The 22,573-nt window shown below is 41.6% G+C and overlaps 1 protein-coding gene across 1 annotated transcript in view; it reads left to right on the top strand.

Annotated features, from left to right (window-relative positions):
* Positions 1-22,573, top strand: part of tmtc2b (transmembrane O-mannosyltransferase targeting cadherins 2b) — a 98,344-nt gene that overhangs the window by 67,008 nt on the left and 8,763 nt on the right. Inside the window, exons 3-11 of the mRNA XM_028033808.1 lie at positions 1,030-1,864; positions 4,242-4,356; positions 4,708-4,793; positions 8,197-8,381; positions 9,643-9,721; positions 12,449-12,570; positions 16,370-16,451; positions 17,628-17,742; positions 20,285-20,348. Coding sequence (XP_027889609.1) covers positions 1,030-1,864; positions 4,242-4,356; positions 4,708-4,793; positions 8,197-8,381; positions 9,643-9,721; positions 12,449-12,570; positions 16,370-16,451; positions 17,628-17,742; positions 20,285-20,348 — 1,683 coding nt within the window. The remainder of the gene's footprint in view (positions 1-1,029; positions 1,865-4,241; positions 4,357-4,707; positions 4,794-8,196; positions 8,382-9,642; positions 9,722-12,448; positions 12,571-16,369; positions 16,452-17,627; positions 17,743-20,284; positions 20,349-22,573) is intronic.

The raw sequence follows: 22,573 nt of genomic DNA, 5'->3' as shown, positions 1-22,573 counted from the left end.
GCTGTGATGGTTAAAACATCACAGCTTCTGGGCCAAACTTTGGAATATTATAATGTTGCGATCTTCTAAATGATTAAATATCAGAGAATGTGATGTTATGATCCTTCTGGAGATTTTTATTCCAGCATTCATTAACCTCCAGTTCATCTTTTTATATTCTGTATCTTCTTTTCCCTTGAGCTCTAAATGTAATATCTGAATGTAATTTTCAGAAAGTTAAAACTACGGAGGAGATTGGAAACTTTTGCACGTTTCCTAGTATTCTGGACACTTTAGGAAGGTCGCCTGGTCCGAACATCGGACATATCTTCTGCAGAAATATGTCGGGTCATTTTTCAGCTCTCCGCCAACAAGTGATTGAACAGCCAAACACTTTACATATTTCATCAGTATTTCCACACATTGGACAAAGTGTTGAATATCAACTCTGTTATGATGAATGGAGTTCATACAGCTGTGCTTGTTTCCTTTTGTCTGCGGAGGCCATGAAGTTTAGATGACAAATGATGTGTGTAAAGAAAAGTTCTGCTGTTCCCTTTTATTTTAAACAATCAGTGAATTAATTCATCATAAATGTTCTGGTTTTAATAAAGAGAAGCAGGCTGAGCTGAACGATCTGATCTGGACTGGAGCTGAACAGTTTGGACTGCAGAACTCTGGTTCTGTGAGTTAGAACCAGAGGAGGTTCTACCTCACACACAAACCTCTCATTTTGACAAAAGTAAAATGAAATATATTCTGTCTCTCATTTTTCTGGTGTTTAACAAATAGAAATAACTGACAATGACAAACTTAACCGACCATGTCATAAATAATCTGGAATTAATACAACAATTCAGTCCAACTTTCATTCTTATTTTGCCGTTTTCTCTCTTGTCCCAATATTTAACTGTTCTAATACCAGAAAAGATTATTCCTAAAACATATCTGAAAGAAAATGCAGCTATCTCTATGCTCTGCTAGCTGATATGCTATTGGCTGGTGTTTGTTGCTTTGTGTGATCCAGTTTTGTGTTTTTGTGTCTGGCAGAGGAAGAACCAGCAGCTGCTGCTGAACGTGTTTCTGTTGGCCGTGTGGGGAGTCGTCTTACTGGCCTGCCGCTTCTCCTGGATGGGCAACAAGCCGCCCAACTTCTCCAACTCAGACAACCCGGCCGCTGACTCGCCTTCGCTCCTCTCCAGAACTTTGACCTTTTTCCACCTGCCTGCTGTCAACTTCTGGCTCCTCCTCTGCCCGGACACGCTGAGCTTTGATTGGTCGATGGACGCCTTGCCTCTGATCAGGAGCCTGGCCGACTGGAGGAACGTCCACACGGTTCTCTTTTACCTCGGATTGCTTTTGCTGGTTTGGTTTGGCCTGTGGATGCACTCAGCAACCAGGACCAAGGAAACCAATGGGAAAAGCCACCATTACATTAACGGCAGGAATGGGAACAGTAATGGACACAGTTACCACGAACACACAAACAACTCTCACACAGACACCAATAATATTTTCACCCAGAACGGAACCAGCAGCCTCTCAGAGAGCAGGACTTCACTGCCGACCTCGGAGAATGTGGTTTCTTTCTCCCTGGGCCTTCTGGCCATCCCCTTTCTACCTGCTACAAACCTGTTTTTCTATGTTGGCTTTGTGATAGCAGAGAGAGTGCTGTACATCCCCAGCATGGGCTTCTGCCTGCTTGTTGCTGTGGGGCTGCGGTCGCTGTGTGTGCGAGTGCGACGCAGGTCCTGCAGGAGGCTGTTGCTGCTCTGCAGCGGCGCCATGCTCCTTCTGTTTGGGATGAAAACTGTGGTGAGGAATCAGGACTGGCAGAACGAGGAGATGCTCTACAAGTCAGGGATCTACGTCAATCCTGCTAAAGGTAAGGCCGTCTGCTGAAATGATTATTTGTAATAATTGTGATTAATCGATTATTGAAATAACAGTCAACCTATACAGACTCTAAAAATGGCCGTCTGTTGAAAGAGTAATTAAACCAAAACTGTACAAAAAATATATACTTTTTACATTTAAGATGAAAAAACTTTTATCTGTGATTTTAGCTTCATCCTGTTCAAATTTTGTAAAGGAAAATATATTAAGCATCTTTTGCTATTCAATCATTAACCCAAAATACAATCAACAGATCAGTAAACAGTATTTTTTTAGTTGCAGATTCATCTTTTGGTACAAATGAACCAGGAATGTGTTATTGCATTCTATACAATAAAATGTTTATTTTCTTATTTTAAAGGAATTGAATTAGTTGATTATTTGCATCTTGGTTGAATTGAAAATCTGCCAATTTTTAAAAATCAGATTAATCATCAAAATGATCAAGTACTAAAACAGTCCTAATCCTTGCCTTTAATTGTTTAAAGTCGGTGTTTAAACTTAAGCTCATCCACAGTTAAGCAGACATGTCTGCGTCCAACACATCACATTTTATTACCTGAATAACTGGAGGAGGTCTTTCAGCTTTCAATGTGTTCTTGTCTCCATCGGTTTTCTGCAATACTAAATAATTTAAAGTGAATCTGCTTCAAAATGTCTCCTTCACTCAGGATCACCACAGATAGACTGAGACCTTAGTGCACAGAGTAAAAGTAGGATAAGTTAAGTTCTGCATATTGTATTATTCACCTGCCTTCAGTACATCTGTGAGTTAAAACGGAGTTGTCAGTCTTGATGACGTGTTTTCTCCTACTTTCCTGCCGTTTCCTGCTCAGAACGCCGTCCTCTCCTGTCCCCGACTGTCACTACCAGCTGCCCATAAAATATTCAAAAGGCTTCAAACTAATCAGACGCAGATTTAAACCCATAGCTAAGTTTGCGGAGTTGCTGAGCAGTGCAGCAGGCGCGGGCCTCACGGCGCAGCAGAAGGACACGTTGAGTTTCTAATTTCCCTTTCAGATTTTGCAGCGGAGCTGAGGCATGACAGCTGTTTGCTTTGGCAGGCCGACACGGTAGCAGCAATGTCCCGCCTTACATTCAACAAAGCTAATATGAGATTTGAAGGGAGCCCAACATCAGACACACAAACTGTTTGGATTGCTGAAATCCACACAATCTTTTTTAAATAGAAAAAGTGATGCAGGCTGCTAAGAAAACAGATCAGTCTGGATTTGTAGCTCGAATTGTTTTAACTTCTCCTTATTGATGGTCAAAACGCTGATTAGATTCTAAAGACCAGGACAGATTAGCCCACATTTAATGACTGTTTACCATTATCTTGTCGTCTTTGTGAGAGTTAGCTTTTAAATTATGCATCAAATGTTGGCATAAAGATCAGTGGCAGTTTATCCAGCAGACCAAATATATTCATATCTTTCAGAATTTGCATGCTCACCTCTTGAAATATGATCTCCTTCCAAATATTCCATCCAACCAATTCGTTCCAATAGTTAAATAACATGCAATGATACTGGGTTTAATAAATGTAGTAAAAACTTGTTTGTCATGATTCTATAAACAAATCCACCATGCTTTATGATTTTATTTCCCTTTCGGTTTCAGCTCTTCTGCTAATGCGCCAACAGCAGAACTAACTTTTCATTTAGCCTTTCCACTAACTTTGAAACGTTAAGTACACTTAGTTTTCTCTAAATTAATTTTTCAGCTCTTTCTTCATTCCCCTGGGACATTTGTTTCCACTGAAGCTTCAATATAAACAAAGAATCATCAGAATAATATGCCTGGATTCTAAAAGTGATCAGAAAAATAAAAACCCATCATGCAAAACAAAATCCCGACACCAACAGCAGGTATTAGAGGCGGGATGTTCTGTGAAATGTTGTGATCTCTTATTAATAACTTTGTGGAGTTTAGGTCTTATTGCCACATAAAATCAGAGTTCACATAAAGTACATATACTACATCCATGATTATTGTGTTTTAATCTACATTTATTTTACACTAATCAAGGATCTTTTATAAACTTTTCTACTGTATTCAGTGGAAAAAGCGAACATCACCTGTCAGTCTCTGTTCCTTGCTGTTAACTGCAGTTCATTCGGCTCCTCAGTGGCGCTGCGGTGGTTTTCTTTCAGGCTCAGTCCCTGGAAAACCGTTTTTTCTTACATGGCGCTCCCCTACAGAGCCATTTGTTGTGTGAGATCACCAGCTGCAGCAGAACTGCATCGCTTTAGACGTTAAAAACTGCTTAACAAACTTAACATTATTGCAAAAGGTCCTTCCTGTTTTTAACAAAGTCTTCATCATTTACCGTTTAGCTAATCTTTTCCTCTGTAACTTGTCAGCTTGGGGCAACCTAGGAAATGTTTTGAAGAGCCAGGGGAAGATGGATGAGGCTGAGCAGGCCTACAGAAACGCTCTGTATTACCGCAGCAACATGGCCGACATGCTGTATAACCTGTGAGTATGTATTTTCATACTTGTGTGCCGTTTGGGTTTATTTTCCTCGGGTTCTTGTGGATGTCAGTGTTTCTGTAAAGTGGCTGCAGAACCAGAGACGCAGTGCTTTGATCCCAGCTGTTCTCTCTGAGAAACTGCCCTCTTGTCTCATATTCCCCATCGTGTTGTTGCTGACAGGAGTATTAATGATGCCGTTTTAGTCAAAGAGGAAATGTAGAACACCAGGATTCCTTTGATTCCCACTCTTATCAGCTGCTTTTGTCTTGATTTGGAGCTTTAGCTCTGCACAATGCCTGCGTCGAGCTGTAAACTGTCTCACATGTCGTCCTGGTTTCTCTTTGTCTGCTCCAGAGGTTTGCTGCTGCAGGAAAGCAACAAGTTCTCCCAGGCGCTCCACTACTATAAGCTGGCCATTGGGAGCCGGCCAACGCTGGCTTGTAAGTACAGCTCTTGTCTTTTTATTGACAGCCTCCAGCCCTGGTGGTTGTGGCTGTGCCGTGTCCAGGCAACAGTGAACAAGGGCTGTGGTTATGTAAAGGGAAGTAATGGATGGCAAAGGGCAGCGGGTCTACGGCGGAGCTGAACATTCGAGCACAGCTGTGTGACCAGCTCTCTGAGCCCGCGCATGTCAACAGATCAAGCGAATGCATGATGTCATTCACCATGAATTCGGGCCGCAGCGCTCTCTCTGCTTTCATTCCTCCTTCAGTCTTGATCTTTTTCAGTTTTCTCACCTTCTGCTCCGTTATTTCTTCCTCCCAGTTCCAGGCTTCGGTCAGAGACAGATAAACAGAGTCCTGAACGTCTCGTCCTTCCTCCACCAGAGTAATTGAACATCTAATCAAGCTTGTGATAAAACTGGGAAATTCTAATTCAGCAATTATCCAATCTGCAGCAGCCGATAGCAGTTAATTACCCCGAGCTGCTGACATTTTGAACGCAGAATGTTAATGCGACAGTGTTCTTTCCAAGGTTACACCATCACTCACTGCCTAATTGTGAGCTAACTGGGGCACATTGTTGGCTTTTTATTCAGCCCACATCTTATTCTCTGATTAGAAAAAACCTTTTGTTTGGCTGCTTGTAGGAGGGTTTGAAAATGACTTCCTTTTGTCAGGGTTTGCACAGGTGCTTGAAAGCCTTGAAAATACTTGAATTTTTCAAGCTTAAGAAAGTGTCTGATTTCTGTTTAAAGTCCTGGAAAGAGCTTAACATTCAAACTGCACAGTTTAGTTATGAAGTCTAATCTTTTTGATTAAAAGCTTAAATCTGAAAAATCTTATTTACAGTTGAACCAGATATTTTACAGACACATTTTTTTCACACTGTCAGTGTCATGATCTGTGTCTTTCTGTGTTTATTTAGAGTTTTCTGTCCCCTTAAGTCTCTTCGTTGTCCTGTCCTCCCCTTGATTGTTCCCAGGTGTGTCTCGTTTCTATGATTACCCCCAGTGTATTTAGTGTCACCTGTGTGTCTGTTCTTGGTCGGGTCCTCGTCGTTACTTGCCGCTTGTCGTTCCGTTCCTGTGTGCCCAGTCTATTTTTCATCCCTCGTTTACCGGTTGCTACCGGCGTCGAGCCCTGGCTTTAGCTCGGCCGTGCTGCCCGGCATTGGGACTGTTTTGGACTGTGTGTTGCATTATTAAATTCATTATTCATCTTACCTGGGTCCACTGCGTCTGCCTCACCACCATCTACACCGCATATCATGACAGTCAGAAGTTAAATCACACTAAACTTTTCTTGTTTTATGTTTGTTAGAAATACCAAAATTATTTCCATTTGCTAAATGCTAAAGAACTTAGTAAGAACATTTTTTATTTCGTTTTCAGAATATTTATTATTACTAATGGCTCAGTCACTTATTGATCTGTGTAAATAAAGTAAAGGTTGGCTTATGTTTTATACATTAAACAAAGTTATTACGTCATATAGTGAATTAAAACTTTGTTGTCACTCTGTGTTCATTTGTGTTTTGGTGCTGGAAAAGTATGAAAACTTACCTTGAAAATTCTGGAAAAGTGCTTAAATTTTACTGAAAGACTGTTTTGTCTTTCTGTGTTTTTTTTTTTTTTTCCATTTTTTTCTCTGAAGAGTTTTTGCCGCGACGAGGACTAAGGCCTCCAAACGTGGGGCGTGCTAACCCCCTGCGCCACCACAGCACACCCCGTCTTTCTGTGTTTTATTAATTCTTCACAAAGGAAAGTGTTTACTGCAGAATCAAGTGGAACAGATAAAAAATGTGCAGGATGAGATAAAAACAGCAGAAACTGTTTAATTCCCAACTCGTCTCCTTTACCTTCATAATGCTGTTACTGCCTTGAAGAGCCTGGCAGATTGATCCGATGCGTCCAGTTTATTTATTCTAACCACCAGGCTTTCTTTAAAGAGGAAGGTCCTCTGGGACTAATTACTCACCAGCAGGTATTGATCAGAAGATCCCATCTTTGTCAGTCCAGATAACTCGGCATAATGCCTGCTATCAACTAGAAAAGATGGAAAAACTTCAGCCAGATTTGAGAAAAACTCACACTAACAATGTTTTTGTTTTCACAAACAGGATTTCACAAGTTTAACAAACCCATAAAGAGTTTGAAACATTCCAGCGTTGATCAGTTCTAATCTGATCCAGCTGCAACAAGAAGAATAGAAATTGATCCTTTCTTGTGTTTTCCCCAACAGAATAAAACTTCTGGGTTTCAATCTCAGACTGGGTTTCAAATAATATCTGTTGGGTGTAATTATGTGCAGCTCAGATGTAACTAGAGATGATCAAATGCAAAAAACATACAAACAACTGGATAATTCATCACGAAATATCGTCTTACTAAATAGATCGTGTTTTAATATCCACAATCTCAGAACGACCATGAAGTACTGAGTTATTTAAAAAAAATGAATGAATCAATATTCAAGTCAGTCGACTGTTTCACATGATCATAGTTCAGAAAACTGGATTAGCTGAGGAGCATGCACACATTAAACCAATTCAGTTTATTTCCATAGAGCCAATTCACAACAAATTTGTTTTCAAACAAGTTGAGTTAATTATTCAAATTAGTTTAAAACGTTTCTGTCTAAAGAAAGCCAGCAGAGCACCGAGTCAGGTGTCGCTTCTGTAACTGAGAAAACATAAAGTTAACAGATGAAATGGCAAATAATACAAGTTGGAGAGTAGTGAGGAAAATGGTCAGTTTTTTCCTAGCAGCAGCAGAGACAGATCAGGATAACCTCAGCTCTTAAACTGAGGCATCTTCAGGGAGATCAGACAACGAAACGTTTTTAGATCCCAGAAAATCGTCTGTTTCAAACAGAAATGCAGAAATTACCAGGAAAGAGATGGAAAAAAACCTTCATGACTTTATTTTAGTGTCTTCATCAAACATCTTGAACAAGCATCCAAACCTTCTGAGTCAGGACAGCTTTAATGGTTGTAAACATGCTTCTGCTGTCATGAAAGATAAAGGAATAAAACTCGTTTGGCACAGAGAAACGGATGTTTCAGGCGACCACAAAGAAATGGACCTACAGCTGCCAGGGATGTAATATGATTATGGAACTCAATAAACAGCCATCACTGAGCTGAGTGCTGTCGGATCGATCTGTTTACGCGGCACCAGTCCACACAAGTCATGTACAAATGCCCACGCAGATACATGCAATAATCCAGTTCAGTCTAATTCAATCCTGTAAATACCATTCAGTTGGTCACAGTCACATTTCTGTTCAGTCCTGTTGTAATGCAGTAAAAAGCATGGAGACCAAGTCCATTAGAATGATAAACGCCTGACGCCAGAGATCAGCCTGACCTTCACCTCCTGCTTGTTGGTTTTTTCTCCAGCCGCCTACTTGAACACGGGCATCATCCTCATGAATCAGGGCCGTCTGGACGAGGCCAAGCGGACCTTTCTGACCTGCGCCGACATCCCCGATGAGAACCTGAAGGACCCCCACGCCCACAAGAGTTCAGTCACCAGCTGCCTGTACAACCTGGGCAAGCTGCTGCATGAGCAGGGGCAGCAGGAGGTACCACACCCAAACGCCTTCAGCAAACCTGCCAGCATAACTTGTTTTCACTGAGCATGTAATCACACAATTTGACTATTAGAAAGTAAATTAGCTTCATGGAAACATAATTTTAAAGAAACTCTAGTTATTTGACAAAAGGTTTTGTCAGCAGGTTTTTTTTGGCCTTATCAGAATTGATCTGTTTTGCAAAACTGTAATGGAAGCAGTTTTTACGGATCAGATAATCAAACCACAAAGACGACAGGAAGTATTTGGAAGATCACAATATACTTTATAATGACTTATTGCGTATTCACATGTGATTTTGAGCTTCTGATTTAATGGAAACGCTACTAATGACAAGGTTTTGCTCACATTTGTAATCAGAACCAGAATCTGCAGCCCTAATAAGCTGGATTTACGTTTTGTTTAAATGGTGAGAAATTTCTATTTCTAAAGTAAGATAAATTGTAACAATTTCTTATTAATTCTTCAAATTTTTTATGTAAATTACATTTAGCTTCTTTTTATTACCAGTTGAATATTGATGTTATACTTTATACAGCAGTGTAGATCAGTTTTAGTTTTTATACTTTTTCCTGATAAATGTCCTGCTGCTGTGGGAGTTGAATTGCTTTTCATTCCCTTCATAAAGGACGATTTCATACCACAGTAAACTGAGATGAAGCGCAGGATGCTGCTGACGGAGCCTTCAGGGGACGCTGAGTAAAACACTTGCTTTTATACGGACATTTTTTAAATTGCTCATAAGGGACGTTGTGTTTGCACAGATAATCCTCAGGCTGTTCTGAACAAATTCACTCTATCTCATGCCCCTAAAGACCCAGTGGCCGTTTTTCCAATGTTGCACATTTATATTGAGTATAAGCAGTGATGCTGTAGATTCGATCAAAGCTGCAGCTGTAGTTCTGCTGGTTCAGTACTTTATAAACTGTTTGCATGCTTGAACCTAAAACAGTCCCCATTTAAACTTGGGGTCCTCTGAGGTCAATTTTTTGACATCCACCACATCTAACCAGCACTGTTCTGGTTGTGCTAACAGCCGTGACGTGCAGGATAGAGGCTTTGTGCTCAGCTCTGTATGAACAACCCAACCGGAGACCCCCGATTCCACGCTGGGTATTCATATTGGCCGGACCCGGCCGCGCCGGAGCAGTTCCCCAAAGCCAGTTTTTTTTTTATCTGGGAGGGTCTATCTGCTTTTTCTTACACAAACAACCCTCACTTTCTTTTTCTCATTTCTTTGTTTCTTTCACAGGAGGCTATCTCCATGTTTAAAGAAGCAATACAGAAAATGCCAAGACAATTTGCACCGCAGAGCCTCTACAACATGCTGGGTGAGGGCTGCTTTTGTTTCCGGATCATGAGAATAAAACAATATTACTGTTCCTTTAAACAGTCTGAGAAAGATGATGGTAATTCACAATGTTTGGGTTGATACCTGTGAACATGCATTAAGGTAACACCTCAAACACTTTGCTTTCCTGTGTGCGATGGTGGACAAGCTAAACCCGGTATTTAGCAGAATATAATGCTAAAACCAGTATTTATTGGAAGCTAATGCTAAAGTGCTACACTGACACAGTATATCTGGATCTATTGCTAAAGCACAATATCAGTTCAGCGGAAACTAATGCTAAATGCTTTACTAATATGGTATTTACCAGAAGCAAAGAAAAAACCCAGAAATGTTGAAATATTCAGGTCAATAACCGCCTCTCAAAAACCAAAAAGTTATCTCATCTCACATTGTGAAATGAGAAGTTTGACCTGAATGGGGGTCTTCTGACAGAAAAGCCTGTTTTAACAAGGCAGTAATAGATTTTTGTTAACATGTTGAACAGATTTAATCTGCAGCTCTGGTTGTTGGACTACAGCTGTACACCAGCTGTTCTCAGACTCATTCCTCTGCTCTTGATTTCATTATCTTTCCTCTAACCTTCCCACTTCTTCCTTTCAAACCTTTGCTGTTTAATATTTACACAAAGAGACAAACAGTTGAAACCTGGGATGTCTGTAATGCCCGGGGCTTGTTTGTGTGTTGGCAGAATACAATATGACAGAGCTTCGGAGATTATGTCAAAACGTTGATTAAAGCTCCCGGCACCATTAAGGGGCGACATGCCGTTTCAAATGGAGGCGCTGGGCCAGAGATCTATGATTTCTGCTGCTTAGCGCCGCTTCCTCACTGGACTGATTTGCACATTTGGCTCTGGTGCTCATATCTGTTTCCAGTTTCGCTCACTTTGCTCCTCTCATGCTGTTTGTCAGACGCCAACGAGCAGCAGCTTTCATCAGAGGCAGACCTGGGTGGTAATCTGCACCCTGCTGGTCTCCCTCCAACGCTCTCTGGTGGGCTCAGGAATGCTGCTCACTCTCAAACCGGTTCGCAGCTCCTTGGACTCAGTGTCACTTCTAATTGCATGTTAGTTTTTGTGCTTATCTCAGACACAGAACCTCTGCCAGGGAGCAGACCCATCAATAAAACAGGAGGTCAGAGATAAAAACCTGTAAATAACAGAATCCAGATAAACCTCACTGTACAGACACTCAGATTAAAGTTACAGCAATAATTATTTATTGGAGTAACCGCAGGGCTCCCTTATTGAATTCAAAATGAGGTTAAGGACTCGGGTTGAGTTTCAAAACTTGCATAGTAGCAGTAGGAATATGAAAAAGAAATGACAGAATGGAAACCCTGTGGTTTCTGAAGAAACTGTTCGTCTCCTATAAATCTCAGTTTCTCAGCAACCACATTCATGATAATCTAACATAAATAATTTATCTTCAACCTGATAAAAACAAGGCTGAATAGATGGAGCCATATTCTTAATTTTCCAGTTCTAACCCGCTGTACATTTATATGAAATTATCAATTATTTCAATCAGCAGGTTTTAACACACTGCCTTCCAGACTGTAGCTCTATTCAATTCTATTGAATTTTATTTCTATAAAGCCATTTCAACAAAGTCAGTTCAATCACACATACTTTCAGTTCATTATTAAAATTATCTTAAAAATTTTCTAAGGAAACTCAGCAGCTCATCCAGTCGTTGACTTACAGAATTCCTTCCTCTTGACCAGCAGGGGGCGACAGCACACAATCATATGTGTTGAGTCATTGACATGACTGAGGATGCATGTAGCAACAGTGGAGAGGAAAAACTACCCGTTAACAGGAAGAAACCTGATATCTGATCCAGAACGTGTCAAACAATTATTCAGGCTTTTATCTAATATCAGAAGAACTTTATGTATTTATATTTTTGTATTTGTCTGTGGAATGTAAAAATAATTAAGTCAGTCTTTGACTGGAATGAAACTTCCCTTTCAACTGAGTGCAGTGGCTGACACGTACAACACACATCAACAGTAAAACACATGGATGATCAAACTCCATAACACAAAAGCAGAAATGCAACAGAAAAACGCTGCAAATAAAAACTGTTTGAGTCACAAAACATAGAACCAAGCACCTGCAATTAACAAAACAAATGTGAATAAACAATCAGCAAACACAGGAAGGAGAAGCTAACGAGAAAACGCTGCAAACTGCCAAAACAACTACATGTACAAAATGTTGCCAACTTGCTACATAATAAGGAAGTCCTCCAGACCACTAGGGGGAGTCTGGAATCAGTAATATTAGTTAAGTTAAGACGCTGATGTTCAGTAATATTGAAAAAGACATGAAGTATAACAAACTGTTCCTTCAGGGAGTTTGCAGCTTTTCATTTTTGCTGCTGCTTTTATGAATTTACGCATTTCCCGTCTAGCTCCTGTTTCCTGTTGCAGAATTTTGTTTGCGGTTGCATCGTTTTCCATTTGCATTTGTTTTGCTAGTTGTATGGTTTTTTTTCTATTTATTTTCTGGGATTGCAGTGTTTTTTGGTTGCAGTGTTTTTCTGTTGTGTGTTTTGAAGCGTCTGGCTCTTCCAGCCCCTTGTTGCCGGTTGCAGCTGTCGGCCACCGTTTGAGGACTGTCACCAGAAGAAGAGCAGGAAGCAGTTTGGTGTCTTGGCCTGTGACTCTGTGACCCCTGATCTGACCTTGTGACCCCCAGGTGAAGCCTACATGCGCCTGAACAAGCTGCCTGAAGCGGAGCACTGGTACAGGGAGTCTCTGAGAGCCAAGCCGGACCACATTCCTGCTCACCTCACCTACGGAAAACTCCTGGCTATCACAGTAAGACTTCATTTGAAACATTTTGCACCGAAATAAGTAATCTGGATCATACTCAGCTTTCAGAACGTTCTCTAATTCAATGCAGCAACTAGCTTTAGCTCATTAGCTCTTATTTCACAGTTATGTTTCTGTGGAGAGGTTTTTCCCATCACAATATTGATACTGGTGGAATGAAGCTCCAATCCTCCAGATCTACTGTCCTGTGATTTTTCCACTTGTCTCTTCTCCAACATGCCAGCCTTTCATTCAGCCTGCAGAGCTGAATGAAAGGCTGCTGATGAGGGGATTCAGCTGCGCTGCAGCAGCCAAACGTTTCAGGATATAGTGACTGAAGAACCCGAACTCAGGTTTAGGTTTCAGCTCAACATTAAAACCTTCTTTCATTGAAATCTCATTCATGTTGCATATTTGATGAAACAGACAACCAACTTCCTAAAACATAGTAAAAAATAAAAAAGTAGTTGCTTGGCTTCCTTCTGCATCTCAATGAGCAGAAAAAGTTTCCAAAGATTCATCTTTTATTGAATCTCTTTCTCTGTCACTGTCTGGCCCTAAAGGAACAGACATGAATAAAAGACATTGTTTCTGTTCCTACGGAAAACTTCCTGAACTCAATTTCCCACCTGAACAGAAGTTAAAATTTGCTCCTTTGTACTTATTATGCTGCTCCTTAGAATACCAACAACCATGCAGCCTGTAGAGAGGGAGGGAACGATGATTCTGTTTGTTGTATGTATTTGTGACAAATGATGGGAATTATTAGTTTGATGCATTTAATGATTGAAAATAAAATCAGATTTTTCAGTATTGATCACTGATCAAGTGTTTGATTGGTGCATCTCCAGTTTTCTCCTTGTTATTAATTCTTGTTCATCCTCACTTATCAGTCTTGGAATCTTTCAGGGAATCTTTGTTCTCAAAAACCTTAAAAGTTTCGGTTTATCATCAGTTTATGCAGAAACTGAGGAGTAAAACCTCAAGCTGGTCGTTCAGAGGTTCTGTTCAGAAAATAGTTTGGCATAAATTCAGGTTTTACTTCTTCGCAAAGCAAAAACAATAATTCCATTTCCATTTACATCATTGTAATAGCAAAAGAAAAATATTCTAATCTGAATATAAACCCTGATGTGTTCTTAAATAACCTGCATAATAAGTCTAAATTGGGTTTTGAGCGTCAGGCTGGATGAGTTTTCGGTTCTGCACCCTGACTGTCTGAACAAACAGATGAGCTAATCGTCGCTGTGTGAGCTGGTTTGAGGTGAAAACAGAGTTTCGATCATCTGAACCGTGTCTGGCCGCCGCTGCCCGTTCCTGCCGGCATGCAGCTCCTGATCGCTGCCGCCTCGCATGTCAGCAGCGTTTAAAATGATGAAACGCAGAGCAGGAAGTGGACCGGCCTGCAGCCCTCAGGCTTCGCTCCCTGTGGAACAACTCTTCATGATGAAGACACTTTAGATGCTGACCGGGTTTCAGGTTCACTTCCCCGCGAGCTGCAGGGAGCTGCCGGATGGCGCTCTGCTGCAGGGTCACACAGAGGTCACGGAGGGGTCACACAGAGGTCACACAGGGGTCGGGTGAGGATGGTGGCGCTGAGCAGGTAGCTGACATCTGGAGCGATGAAGAAGTTAATGATGAAGATCAGTTCTGGGTTTCAGGTCATGATGGCGCCGCCGGCTGGGATGCATGTTGACATTTTTCCGTCACTTCCTCGGTAAGAGCCGACGTCAGAGTGGGAGCTACGTCTGCAGCTCGCCTGGTGCTATCAGGGATTTAAGGTGTGAGGAGTCTGCAATGAGCTCGCCATGTTTGGAGCAAGACGAAGAGCGCATACAGCTGCTTTTCTCATCCGTCTTTTCAACCCCCTCTTGGCTTTATTATGCTTTCGAGTTTCTCTCACAAGAGGAAGAGAAGCTAACAGCGGACTCATCTCAGGAACATTTATTTGCAAAAGTTTCTCTGTGTTTTTCTACCTCTGAGGATGTTGTTCTGTTTCTCTAAGTCTGTTGTTGTTAATTCGTTTGGGCCTTAAAGGCACCCATCCCTCCATCCAGACCAGAACAAAAATGCACAGATGTGATGCTGGTCAGACATGAACTTTGACCCAGACTGGTACACCACCACTCAGCGCCTCCTCTGGTAAACATGTACCTGATTTTCAGATTTTTACAGTAGAAGATGTGGTTTTTAAATGGACTGTAACTCACTGTATGAAGCTTTTAATTTCATTAATTGCAGGATCTGTAATTAATGACATTGTCATCAAAAACTATCGACAAACTAAGCAGCATTTTCTTTATGGCCGTACTAGAAACCGATGAATGCACGCCTTAATCCAACTCCAGTCCGCCTTAATCCAACTCCAGTCCGCCTTAGTCCAACTCCAGTCCACATTAATCCAACTCCAGTTCGCATTAATCCAACTCCAGTCCACATTAATCCAACTCCAGTCCACATTAATCCAACTCCAGTTCGCATTAATCCAACTCCAGTCCACATTAATCCAACTCCAGTTCGCATTAATCCAACTCCAGTTCGCCTTAATCCAACTCCAGTCCACATTAATCCAACTCCAGTCCACATTAATCCAACTCCAGTTCGCATTAATCCAACTCCAGTTCGCATTAATCCAACTCCAGTCCACCTTAATCCAACTCCAGTCCACATTAATCCAACTCTAGTTCGCATTAATCTAACTCCAGTCTGTTTGTCTAGAAAGTCCGTTTCGGCTGGGGAGGTCTGAATGCAAACGTCGCTCTGGGTTTGGATGAAGTGAACTATGGTTCAGTTTGAATACATAATGTGAACGCCAGGGAGACTGGAGACAGCTCCAAAAGCAGGCAGTGGACTACAGCGCAGGGCATTCTGGGTAAATACAAACAAAACAAACACACTAAGGCTAGCAGTAGTGGGAGAAATGTCTTTTACCAAAAAAAAAAAGAGAAATCCACCAAGTTCTAAAATCTGACTCCATTTTTGTTTCCATTTGTTGAAGAAGGAAGTTGCTCTTCAGAGGTTTTTGTCAGTGGTTCTCGGTGCAGCGCCCCCGCAGGGAAGGAGGGGAACAGGTTGGTTTGAGTCAGAGCAGAGAGAAAAAGAACCAGCTGGAGGTGGAACAAATGCTGCTGTTTTCGTCTCCAGTCGAACTGAGTCTACTGGGCTTTCAGGTGTTAAACATCCTCAGATTTTCTGCTTGCTCTGGTCAGTCTGAGCTGTGATTGGTTCCTTGTTCCAGTCTGCAGAGAGTAAAGGAGCTCTCTGCATCTGAAGAGTTTTAAACCGGCTGTTCCAACTCACCCAGCCTCCAGAATCGATTCGCTCGTCTCTCTAAAGGCCGGAGTAAATGTTCGATTGAATAAAACTTGTGTGATCCTTATAAATATGCGAGTCTCCAACTCCCTGCAGACCCATAAGGTTCTCTGTGGCTGCGCTCACACACTTTCCACACACTGTCCTGTTTCATCAGGCACACACACACACATGCTGGCCTCCGGTGCTTCTGCTCTGGAAGTGTTTCTCCCTCAGATTAAAGCGGTAATGAATGAGCCTTCTCTGGGCCAAACATGACACCGTGCACTTTTGACGGATGACACGTGAGGAGGAGAGAATAACATTTGTGGTTCCCATGTTTCATGTCCGTTTATTGGGATTTAATGTTGCAGCAGTCTGTGGTTGAGGTGGGGGGCATTCAGTTCATGCAGAGGTATCTGGGCTGCTGAGCAGACCTTGGTGTTTTCATAATGAGCAGCTTTGAGAAGTGGGTGCAGAAATAATGACGCAGCTTCTAATCCTTCTCTCTCAGGGGCAGAAAACAGAAGCTGAGCGCTACTTCCTGAAGGCCATCCAACTGGATCCCACTAAGGGCAACTGCTACATGCATTACGGTGAGATTTCTGTTTTTATTTCAAATTGACACATCCTGACTTCTTATTCTCACATCTCAGTTATTTGATTTGGCTGTTAAAGACGTTCTGCACAAAGGCAGGAATTTACACATTTTGGACGCCTGTCTGGACGCCTGTTTGTTGACCCTTTTGTCACGTCTTCCTCCAAACATCAAGAATCTCTTTCTGTGTGTGGTTAGAAAGTTTTATGAGAACAGAGGATGACTTCCTCTCATTGTTCACTTCAGTTTGATGCGGACATGGAACGTGACAATTTCAGCGTCTCTCTTGTCTTCAGTCATTTTTAAATCTCTTAAAAACATTCAATTTGATTATCATGTTAAATAAATCATATATTTCTTTAAAGATGTCAGCTGACTGTCATTGCAAAAGGCTTTTATTACAAAATATAAGAAAATGATGTGAATAAAGATGTTATAGGACAGGGTTTTTCAAAGTGGGAGCCACCATGAAGACTCAGTAGTCTCAGAAAGCTGCAGGGATGATCAGAAAAAAATATAAAAATGTAAAAAATAAATACATTTTATTTTTTACCGATGCTGGTGACATTCCAAACCTAAATGTATGCCTACAACTTCCATGATGTTTCACCTGCTGTCCTTCTTTTAATTTTATTTTCACTGCTGAAAAAGCTGTTTTAGAAACAGAAACATTTAAGTTAAGAAAAATATATTCTGTTTATCAAAAGCCTCTGAAGCTGCTGAGCTTTTTGTGACTTCAACCAGTTTTTTACAATCAGAAGTGGTTGAGAAACTTCCCTGAAGTCAATCAGGCAATCTGCTGAACTTCAGTGGGTGGTTCAGCGGTGATGGTGCTAACAAAGTCAAACAAGGTGATAATTCCTCTTTATTTTGGACCTTCCAAGGATCAATGAATCTGCAGCCTTGCTGGTCCTCCATGATCCCATCAGAGGTTCAGTGTAAGTCAGGTACGCCTATTAAAGTGCAAATCTTTTCCAATAAACACTTTCACCAAACATCCACTGATCTATCAGAGTCAGCTAATCTGCACTGACCAAACAGGGATGGTGTGTAAAGTTCCTATCTGGTGTTTCAGTGCAGGCCTGAGCCAAAGTAAACATTGTTACAGCGTGTCCCTCTGAGCCTTCAGGAGAACCTGCTCATGTTTTAACAGTACTGCTGTTTTCTCCTGCAGGTCAGTTTTTACTGGAAGAGTCGCGGCTCCTGGAAGCAGCGGAGATGGCGAAGACTGCCGCCCGCCTCGACGGCGGGGAGTTCGATGTGGTGTTCAGCGCCGCTCACATGCTCAGGTACGGCCTTCAACACAGACCTCTCTGTCTTATTTTTGATTTCCGCGGTCTAGGTGCACGCACGTAGATGCTGCACAGTATTTCAGAACGGTTTTCCTTGGCTTGCCGAAAGCAGTGTGTCTGCACGCTTTATCCGAGGGCTTACTCCATTTCTCCGCCTGCGTGATTTTCTTGGCTGGACGTTGTAATCCCTCTCGCTGAACGGTGGTAGAATCCAGAACTGAAGCTTTAACTCATCGCAGCGAGAGATGTTCAAACTTCAGCTGTCTCTGGATCTGAGTCTCACTTGGAAGTGTATTTGTTTGATGAGGCTGAGCAGAAAAGCTCTGAGGCCGGAGAGTCGGTGAACATGAGTCATGATTGGAAAAAGTGTCAAAGCTGAATACAACTTCAACCAACGGAGACATCTTAGTTAAAACTTCTCATGCGTCATTGTTGGGATCCTGTGGGATCCACACCGCGAACAGACTTCAGCGTAGAGACCTTCAGCGTAGAGACCTCTGGAAGACTAAGCGTTTCTCAGGCAATGCTTGGGTTGAACTCATCTCCGCCTGCTTGGCATGGGGTCCTGCTCTTCTGCAGCTCAGGCTCTTTATGTGTTTGTGTTGGACACGGACGTGGAAAGACCTCTACTTGATGCAGACAGAAGTGAATCTGCGCAGGAGAAGAGAAGAGATTAGAAGGAGAAGCAGATACTTACCAGTGTGTAAATGTTGTTTATGGCTCTCTGGGGTTTTCAGGTTGTCAGCATTTGGATTCTGAACTAATAATTCCCGCCTGCCTCCTTTAGCGCATCACTGAAAATGTGAATGTAGAAATGCTAGGGATAATTTTTAAAGTTTTTGCCATGTTTCCCAGGTTATTTATTTGTATTATGACTGATATTCAAAACCGTTTCATGGTTAGGAGTTGGGTACAGCCAAATATTACAAAGCAGTTGTCGTTTTAATTCAGAATAAAACAAAAACGTTTTGCTTTTCGTTACCATGTAGCCCTCCTTTTTTCTCTCAGGTGCTTAAATCGGCCGTTCTTCTCAACATAAAACCTCCACTTCCTGTAAATCTTGAGCTGGTCGTTGGAAATCCAAAGTGACCCAAAGCTACTTCAAAATAAGAGCCTGAATGTAAGCTACTTTTTGACAGTCGGTAACCAAAATTTCAACACAGATGTAAAAATGTATTGAGCTGAAAGTTTACAAAACAGCAAAATAATTTAGAATTTATCTGTAAACATTCATTTAGGAGAAGCTTAGTGCACTAAGAGTTTCCACAGTTAGCAAAAACGTGCTAAATGAAAAATTAGCTGTGATTTTAGCACGTTAGTGGATTAGCGGAAGTGTGTCCAGCACTGTTAATTTCCATGTTCAAAGTGAAGACCCAGCCATCCATCCATCCGTCCATCCATCCTTCTTCTTCCGCTTATCCGTTCAAAGTGAAGACTTTAAATTAAAACCACAAGAAAGCTGATTGGTTATAAACCCACCAGGATTTAAGGAGTCTGACTCTGAAGTCTGACTCTGACCTGAATCCTCACTGACGTCAATTCGCTAACAGACTTTGACATCCTAAATGAAGCTGTGGGTCCAGACGGCCGCCGGCTTTGATCCAGGTAATATCAGGCGCTGCTCACTCAGCCGTCCAGCTGCTGTCCTTGACTTTGTCAGAGGGAAATTATTTGCAATTAGACGTTACTGCCATTAGGGAAAAAGCTGCAGCTGTGGATCCTGAAGGTGGTTCTGGAGAGAGCAGAGCATTAGTTCAGATAAAGGAAATGTTGCTGCTGTTTGAGAACGAGACGCCACAGACTTTAAATAAAACACAATATTTATGTCTTGACTGCAGATCTCATCTCAGGTGTCGCATTTTTAGGTAATAATTCTGACAAACGACCTTTCCTCAAATCCTGTTTGTCACAGTGAAACGAGACGTTTTCTTTGTATCCGTGTCATTTATTTGTTTTAATCTCATTACAAGGTAATCATATTTTCTTTTTTCAATATCTTTGAATATATTGAACTGCAATACACACTAACCAGTTATGACTCAGATTGTGTTTATTTGCTCCAATGAGCAGCTGCCTCCACCGTCGCAGCTAAACATTTCTGTTAAAAATACTTTTTCATTGATCATTGATATTAAAATTTTTGAAGACTCTGAATTTGAGGTTTTTATTAAAATGAACTGAAATAAATGCTTGAAATCCATCAGTATGCTTTTATCCCCTTGAAGTGAATTTCTCTTAAATATCCAGTGAACCAAACATCCCAAATCAACTAGATGTGAATGACTTTACTGGACTAAAACTCCTCAAGTAATAAACCCTCAAGCCGTAATACGTAAATCTGATTTCCATCCTCAAACAGAGTCGAGTGATTTGCAGGTTTGAGCAGAAAGTTCTCGTTGCGTTTCTTCATGCAGTTCCTCCATGTTATTTTCTCCGTGACCCCTGGGAACCGGTAAACACTCCGGGTTCAAGGCCTGGGCCAAAGCCAGCAGCAATAAAATTGACTAACGATCGCCTCTCCCTTTTTTTCCCTTTTCAGACAAGCCAAGCTCAACGAAGCAGCCGAGAAGTATTACGGACAAGCAGCGAGCCTAAGACCCAATGTGAGTAAAACCTTGACTCGCTATTCCTCCTCATTACCTTTTACTTTGATGGATGCGCTGCAATTACGGTCAGACTGACTTTCCAATATCATTACTGGCCGTTCTGCGTCTAACAACGGGATTCATTGTCAGTCCTGCTCAGAATAATGAGTTCTTGAGTTTTCCTGAGCTCAGAGGTTTGCTTGTGCGACATCCATCAACAAGTTCAAAGGAGGGGCCGGGGTAAGCAGATTGGAAAGAATAACGATACGAACACCGAGCCGGAGGACGGGGATCCTGAAACTGAATGGAGCCCTGACGGGACGGGTCCGCTTGTCTGAGGGGGGAGAGTGTTTAGCATGCGGTCATCCTGTTTGTTCCCCGGCACTGATTGGAAACAGACAGCTGTGGATTGATGATCAAATACATCTTTACAATGTTTTACAGGACTCATAGTTTGGCCTTTTCTGCACACAAACCCGGGTAAAATATGAAGAAAGGCTGTCAAACAAGAGCAGGCAGGACTCCACAGAAGTCACGGAGTTCAGATCTGAGTAGGTTTGGTGGCAAAAATGTGAACGTAAAGTCAGATTTCTCTCCAAACGTCTAATTAAAACCCAGAGAGCAAATGAGAGAAATCTGCCTCATCCTTAAGCTGCAAGAATTCAGCTGCAAAACTTTTGCAATGTTTTGATGTTTGTGGGAAAAAACTATAAAGCACCAGGCTCCCAACGTGAGGACATGTCATCCTGTTGTGTTAGTAGAGGCAATTATTATGAATAAAAAAACTGCTAAAACTTGCATTTATCTGATGCCATTAGTAACTTTGAGGCCAATTCAATAAGAACCACTGTGGAAGGTCCAAAGTTCCTCATGTGGCTCGAAAGCTGCAGGTGGAAGACCTGTGTGTTAGGTCAGTAAAATGTCAGTAATAATGATTAAGAAACCAAAATAGGCAGATCATTTCTAAAAATAAAGATTTAGAAGGATTCAACAAGTTCAATGAAAAAAATTATTAGTTTGAAACTGGAAAATGGAGGAGATTTCCTGTTTGACGTAGTTTATAGAGAATCCAGAGAATTCCCCTGATCCAGTGGATCTGAGCAGAACCTCCAGGCTGCACGGCGTTAAAAACAGACACAGTTCTGTTGTGAAAGTCGCTGCATGAGTCAGGAAGGTTTCGGTTCATCATATCAAAACAAGATGCGGTTCTTCCTCCGCCTCCTGCTGGCTCAGCCTCAGCTCAAGAAGTGGAAACAGATTGTTAAACAGTAAAACAACAGGATCTGTGATTTTAATCATGTTATTGATTATTAATGCAGTTTGTTGTCAGCCAACTCTTATACAGAAAGTATCCATGATGGTTTAGAGTTTCGTTAACTCTTTCTATGACTGAGTGAAAAACAGGCACAGCCAGCAACTGGCAGGATCCACCGCACTATGAGATGAATATAAAAATGTTTATGTGGCACAAACAGAAACAGGGAAGAGAAGGTAAATTACTCTCTGAACAAAATCATGCGATTTTTATCATTTTGTTCTCCATTTCCTATCAACAAGAGTCGATTTCAGCACTTTGGATGTGAGAAGCTTCAGAAAACCTTTGGCTCTGATATTTCTTCACCGGGTCATGCAGGCTGGGTCCATGATGTGTGTAGCTGTTACTGGACTCTCCTAGAAACAAAACACACATTTTGTTGACAAAATTGCGGCAAGTTGCCTCAAAGTTTTAATAAATCATTGTACACAAGATATATGTTGAAACAAGCTAATGTGATTGGCTTCTGATTAGCTAGAGCAGAGGTGTCAAACTCCAGTCCTCAAGGGCCGGAGTCCTGCAGGTTTTAGATGAGCCACAGGCACAAAACACTGGAATGAAACGGCTTCATTACCTCCTGCTTGTGTAGATCAGTTCTCCAGAACCTTAATGACCTAATTATTCTATTCAGGTGGTGCAGCAGAGGCTCATCTAAATGTTGCAGGACAGCGGCCCTCCAGGGGCTAGAGCTAACACTATCAGCTAGCGCTGACATCATTAGCTAGAGCTAACACCTTTAGCTAGAGCTAACACCATCAGCCAGTGCTAACGCCTTTAGCTAGAGCTAACACCGTCAGGTAGTGCTAACACCATTAGCAGTAGCAAATGGCAAAACAAATGAAAAGATAATGAATGGATGCTTAAAGTGAGAGTCTTTGTAACAAACCATTCTAATATATTTGAGAAAATGTTTTGATCCCGATGCTAA

Source organism: Xiphophorus couchianus, chromosome 2, assembly GCF_001444195.1.
Source record: "Xiphophorus couchianus chromosome 2, X_couchianus-1.0, whole genome shotgun sequence".
Lineage (NCBI taxonomy): Eukaryota > Metazoa > Chordata > Actinopteri > Cyprinodontiformes > Poeciliidae > Xiphophorus > Xiphophorus couchianus.
This window is presented reverse-complemented; position numbering and strand designations above follow the sequence as displayed.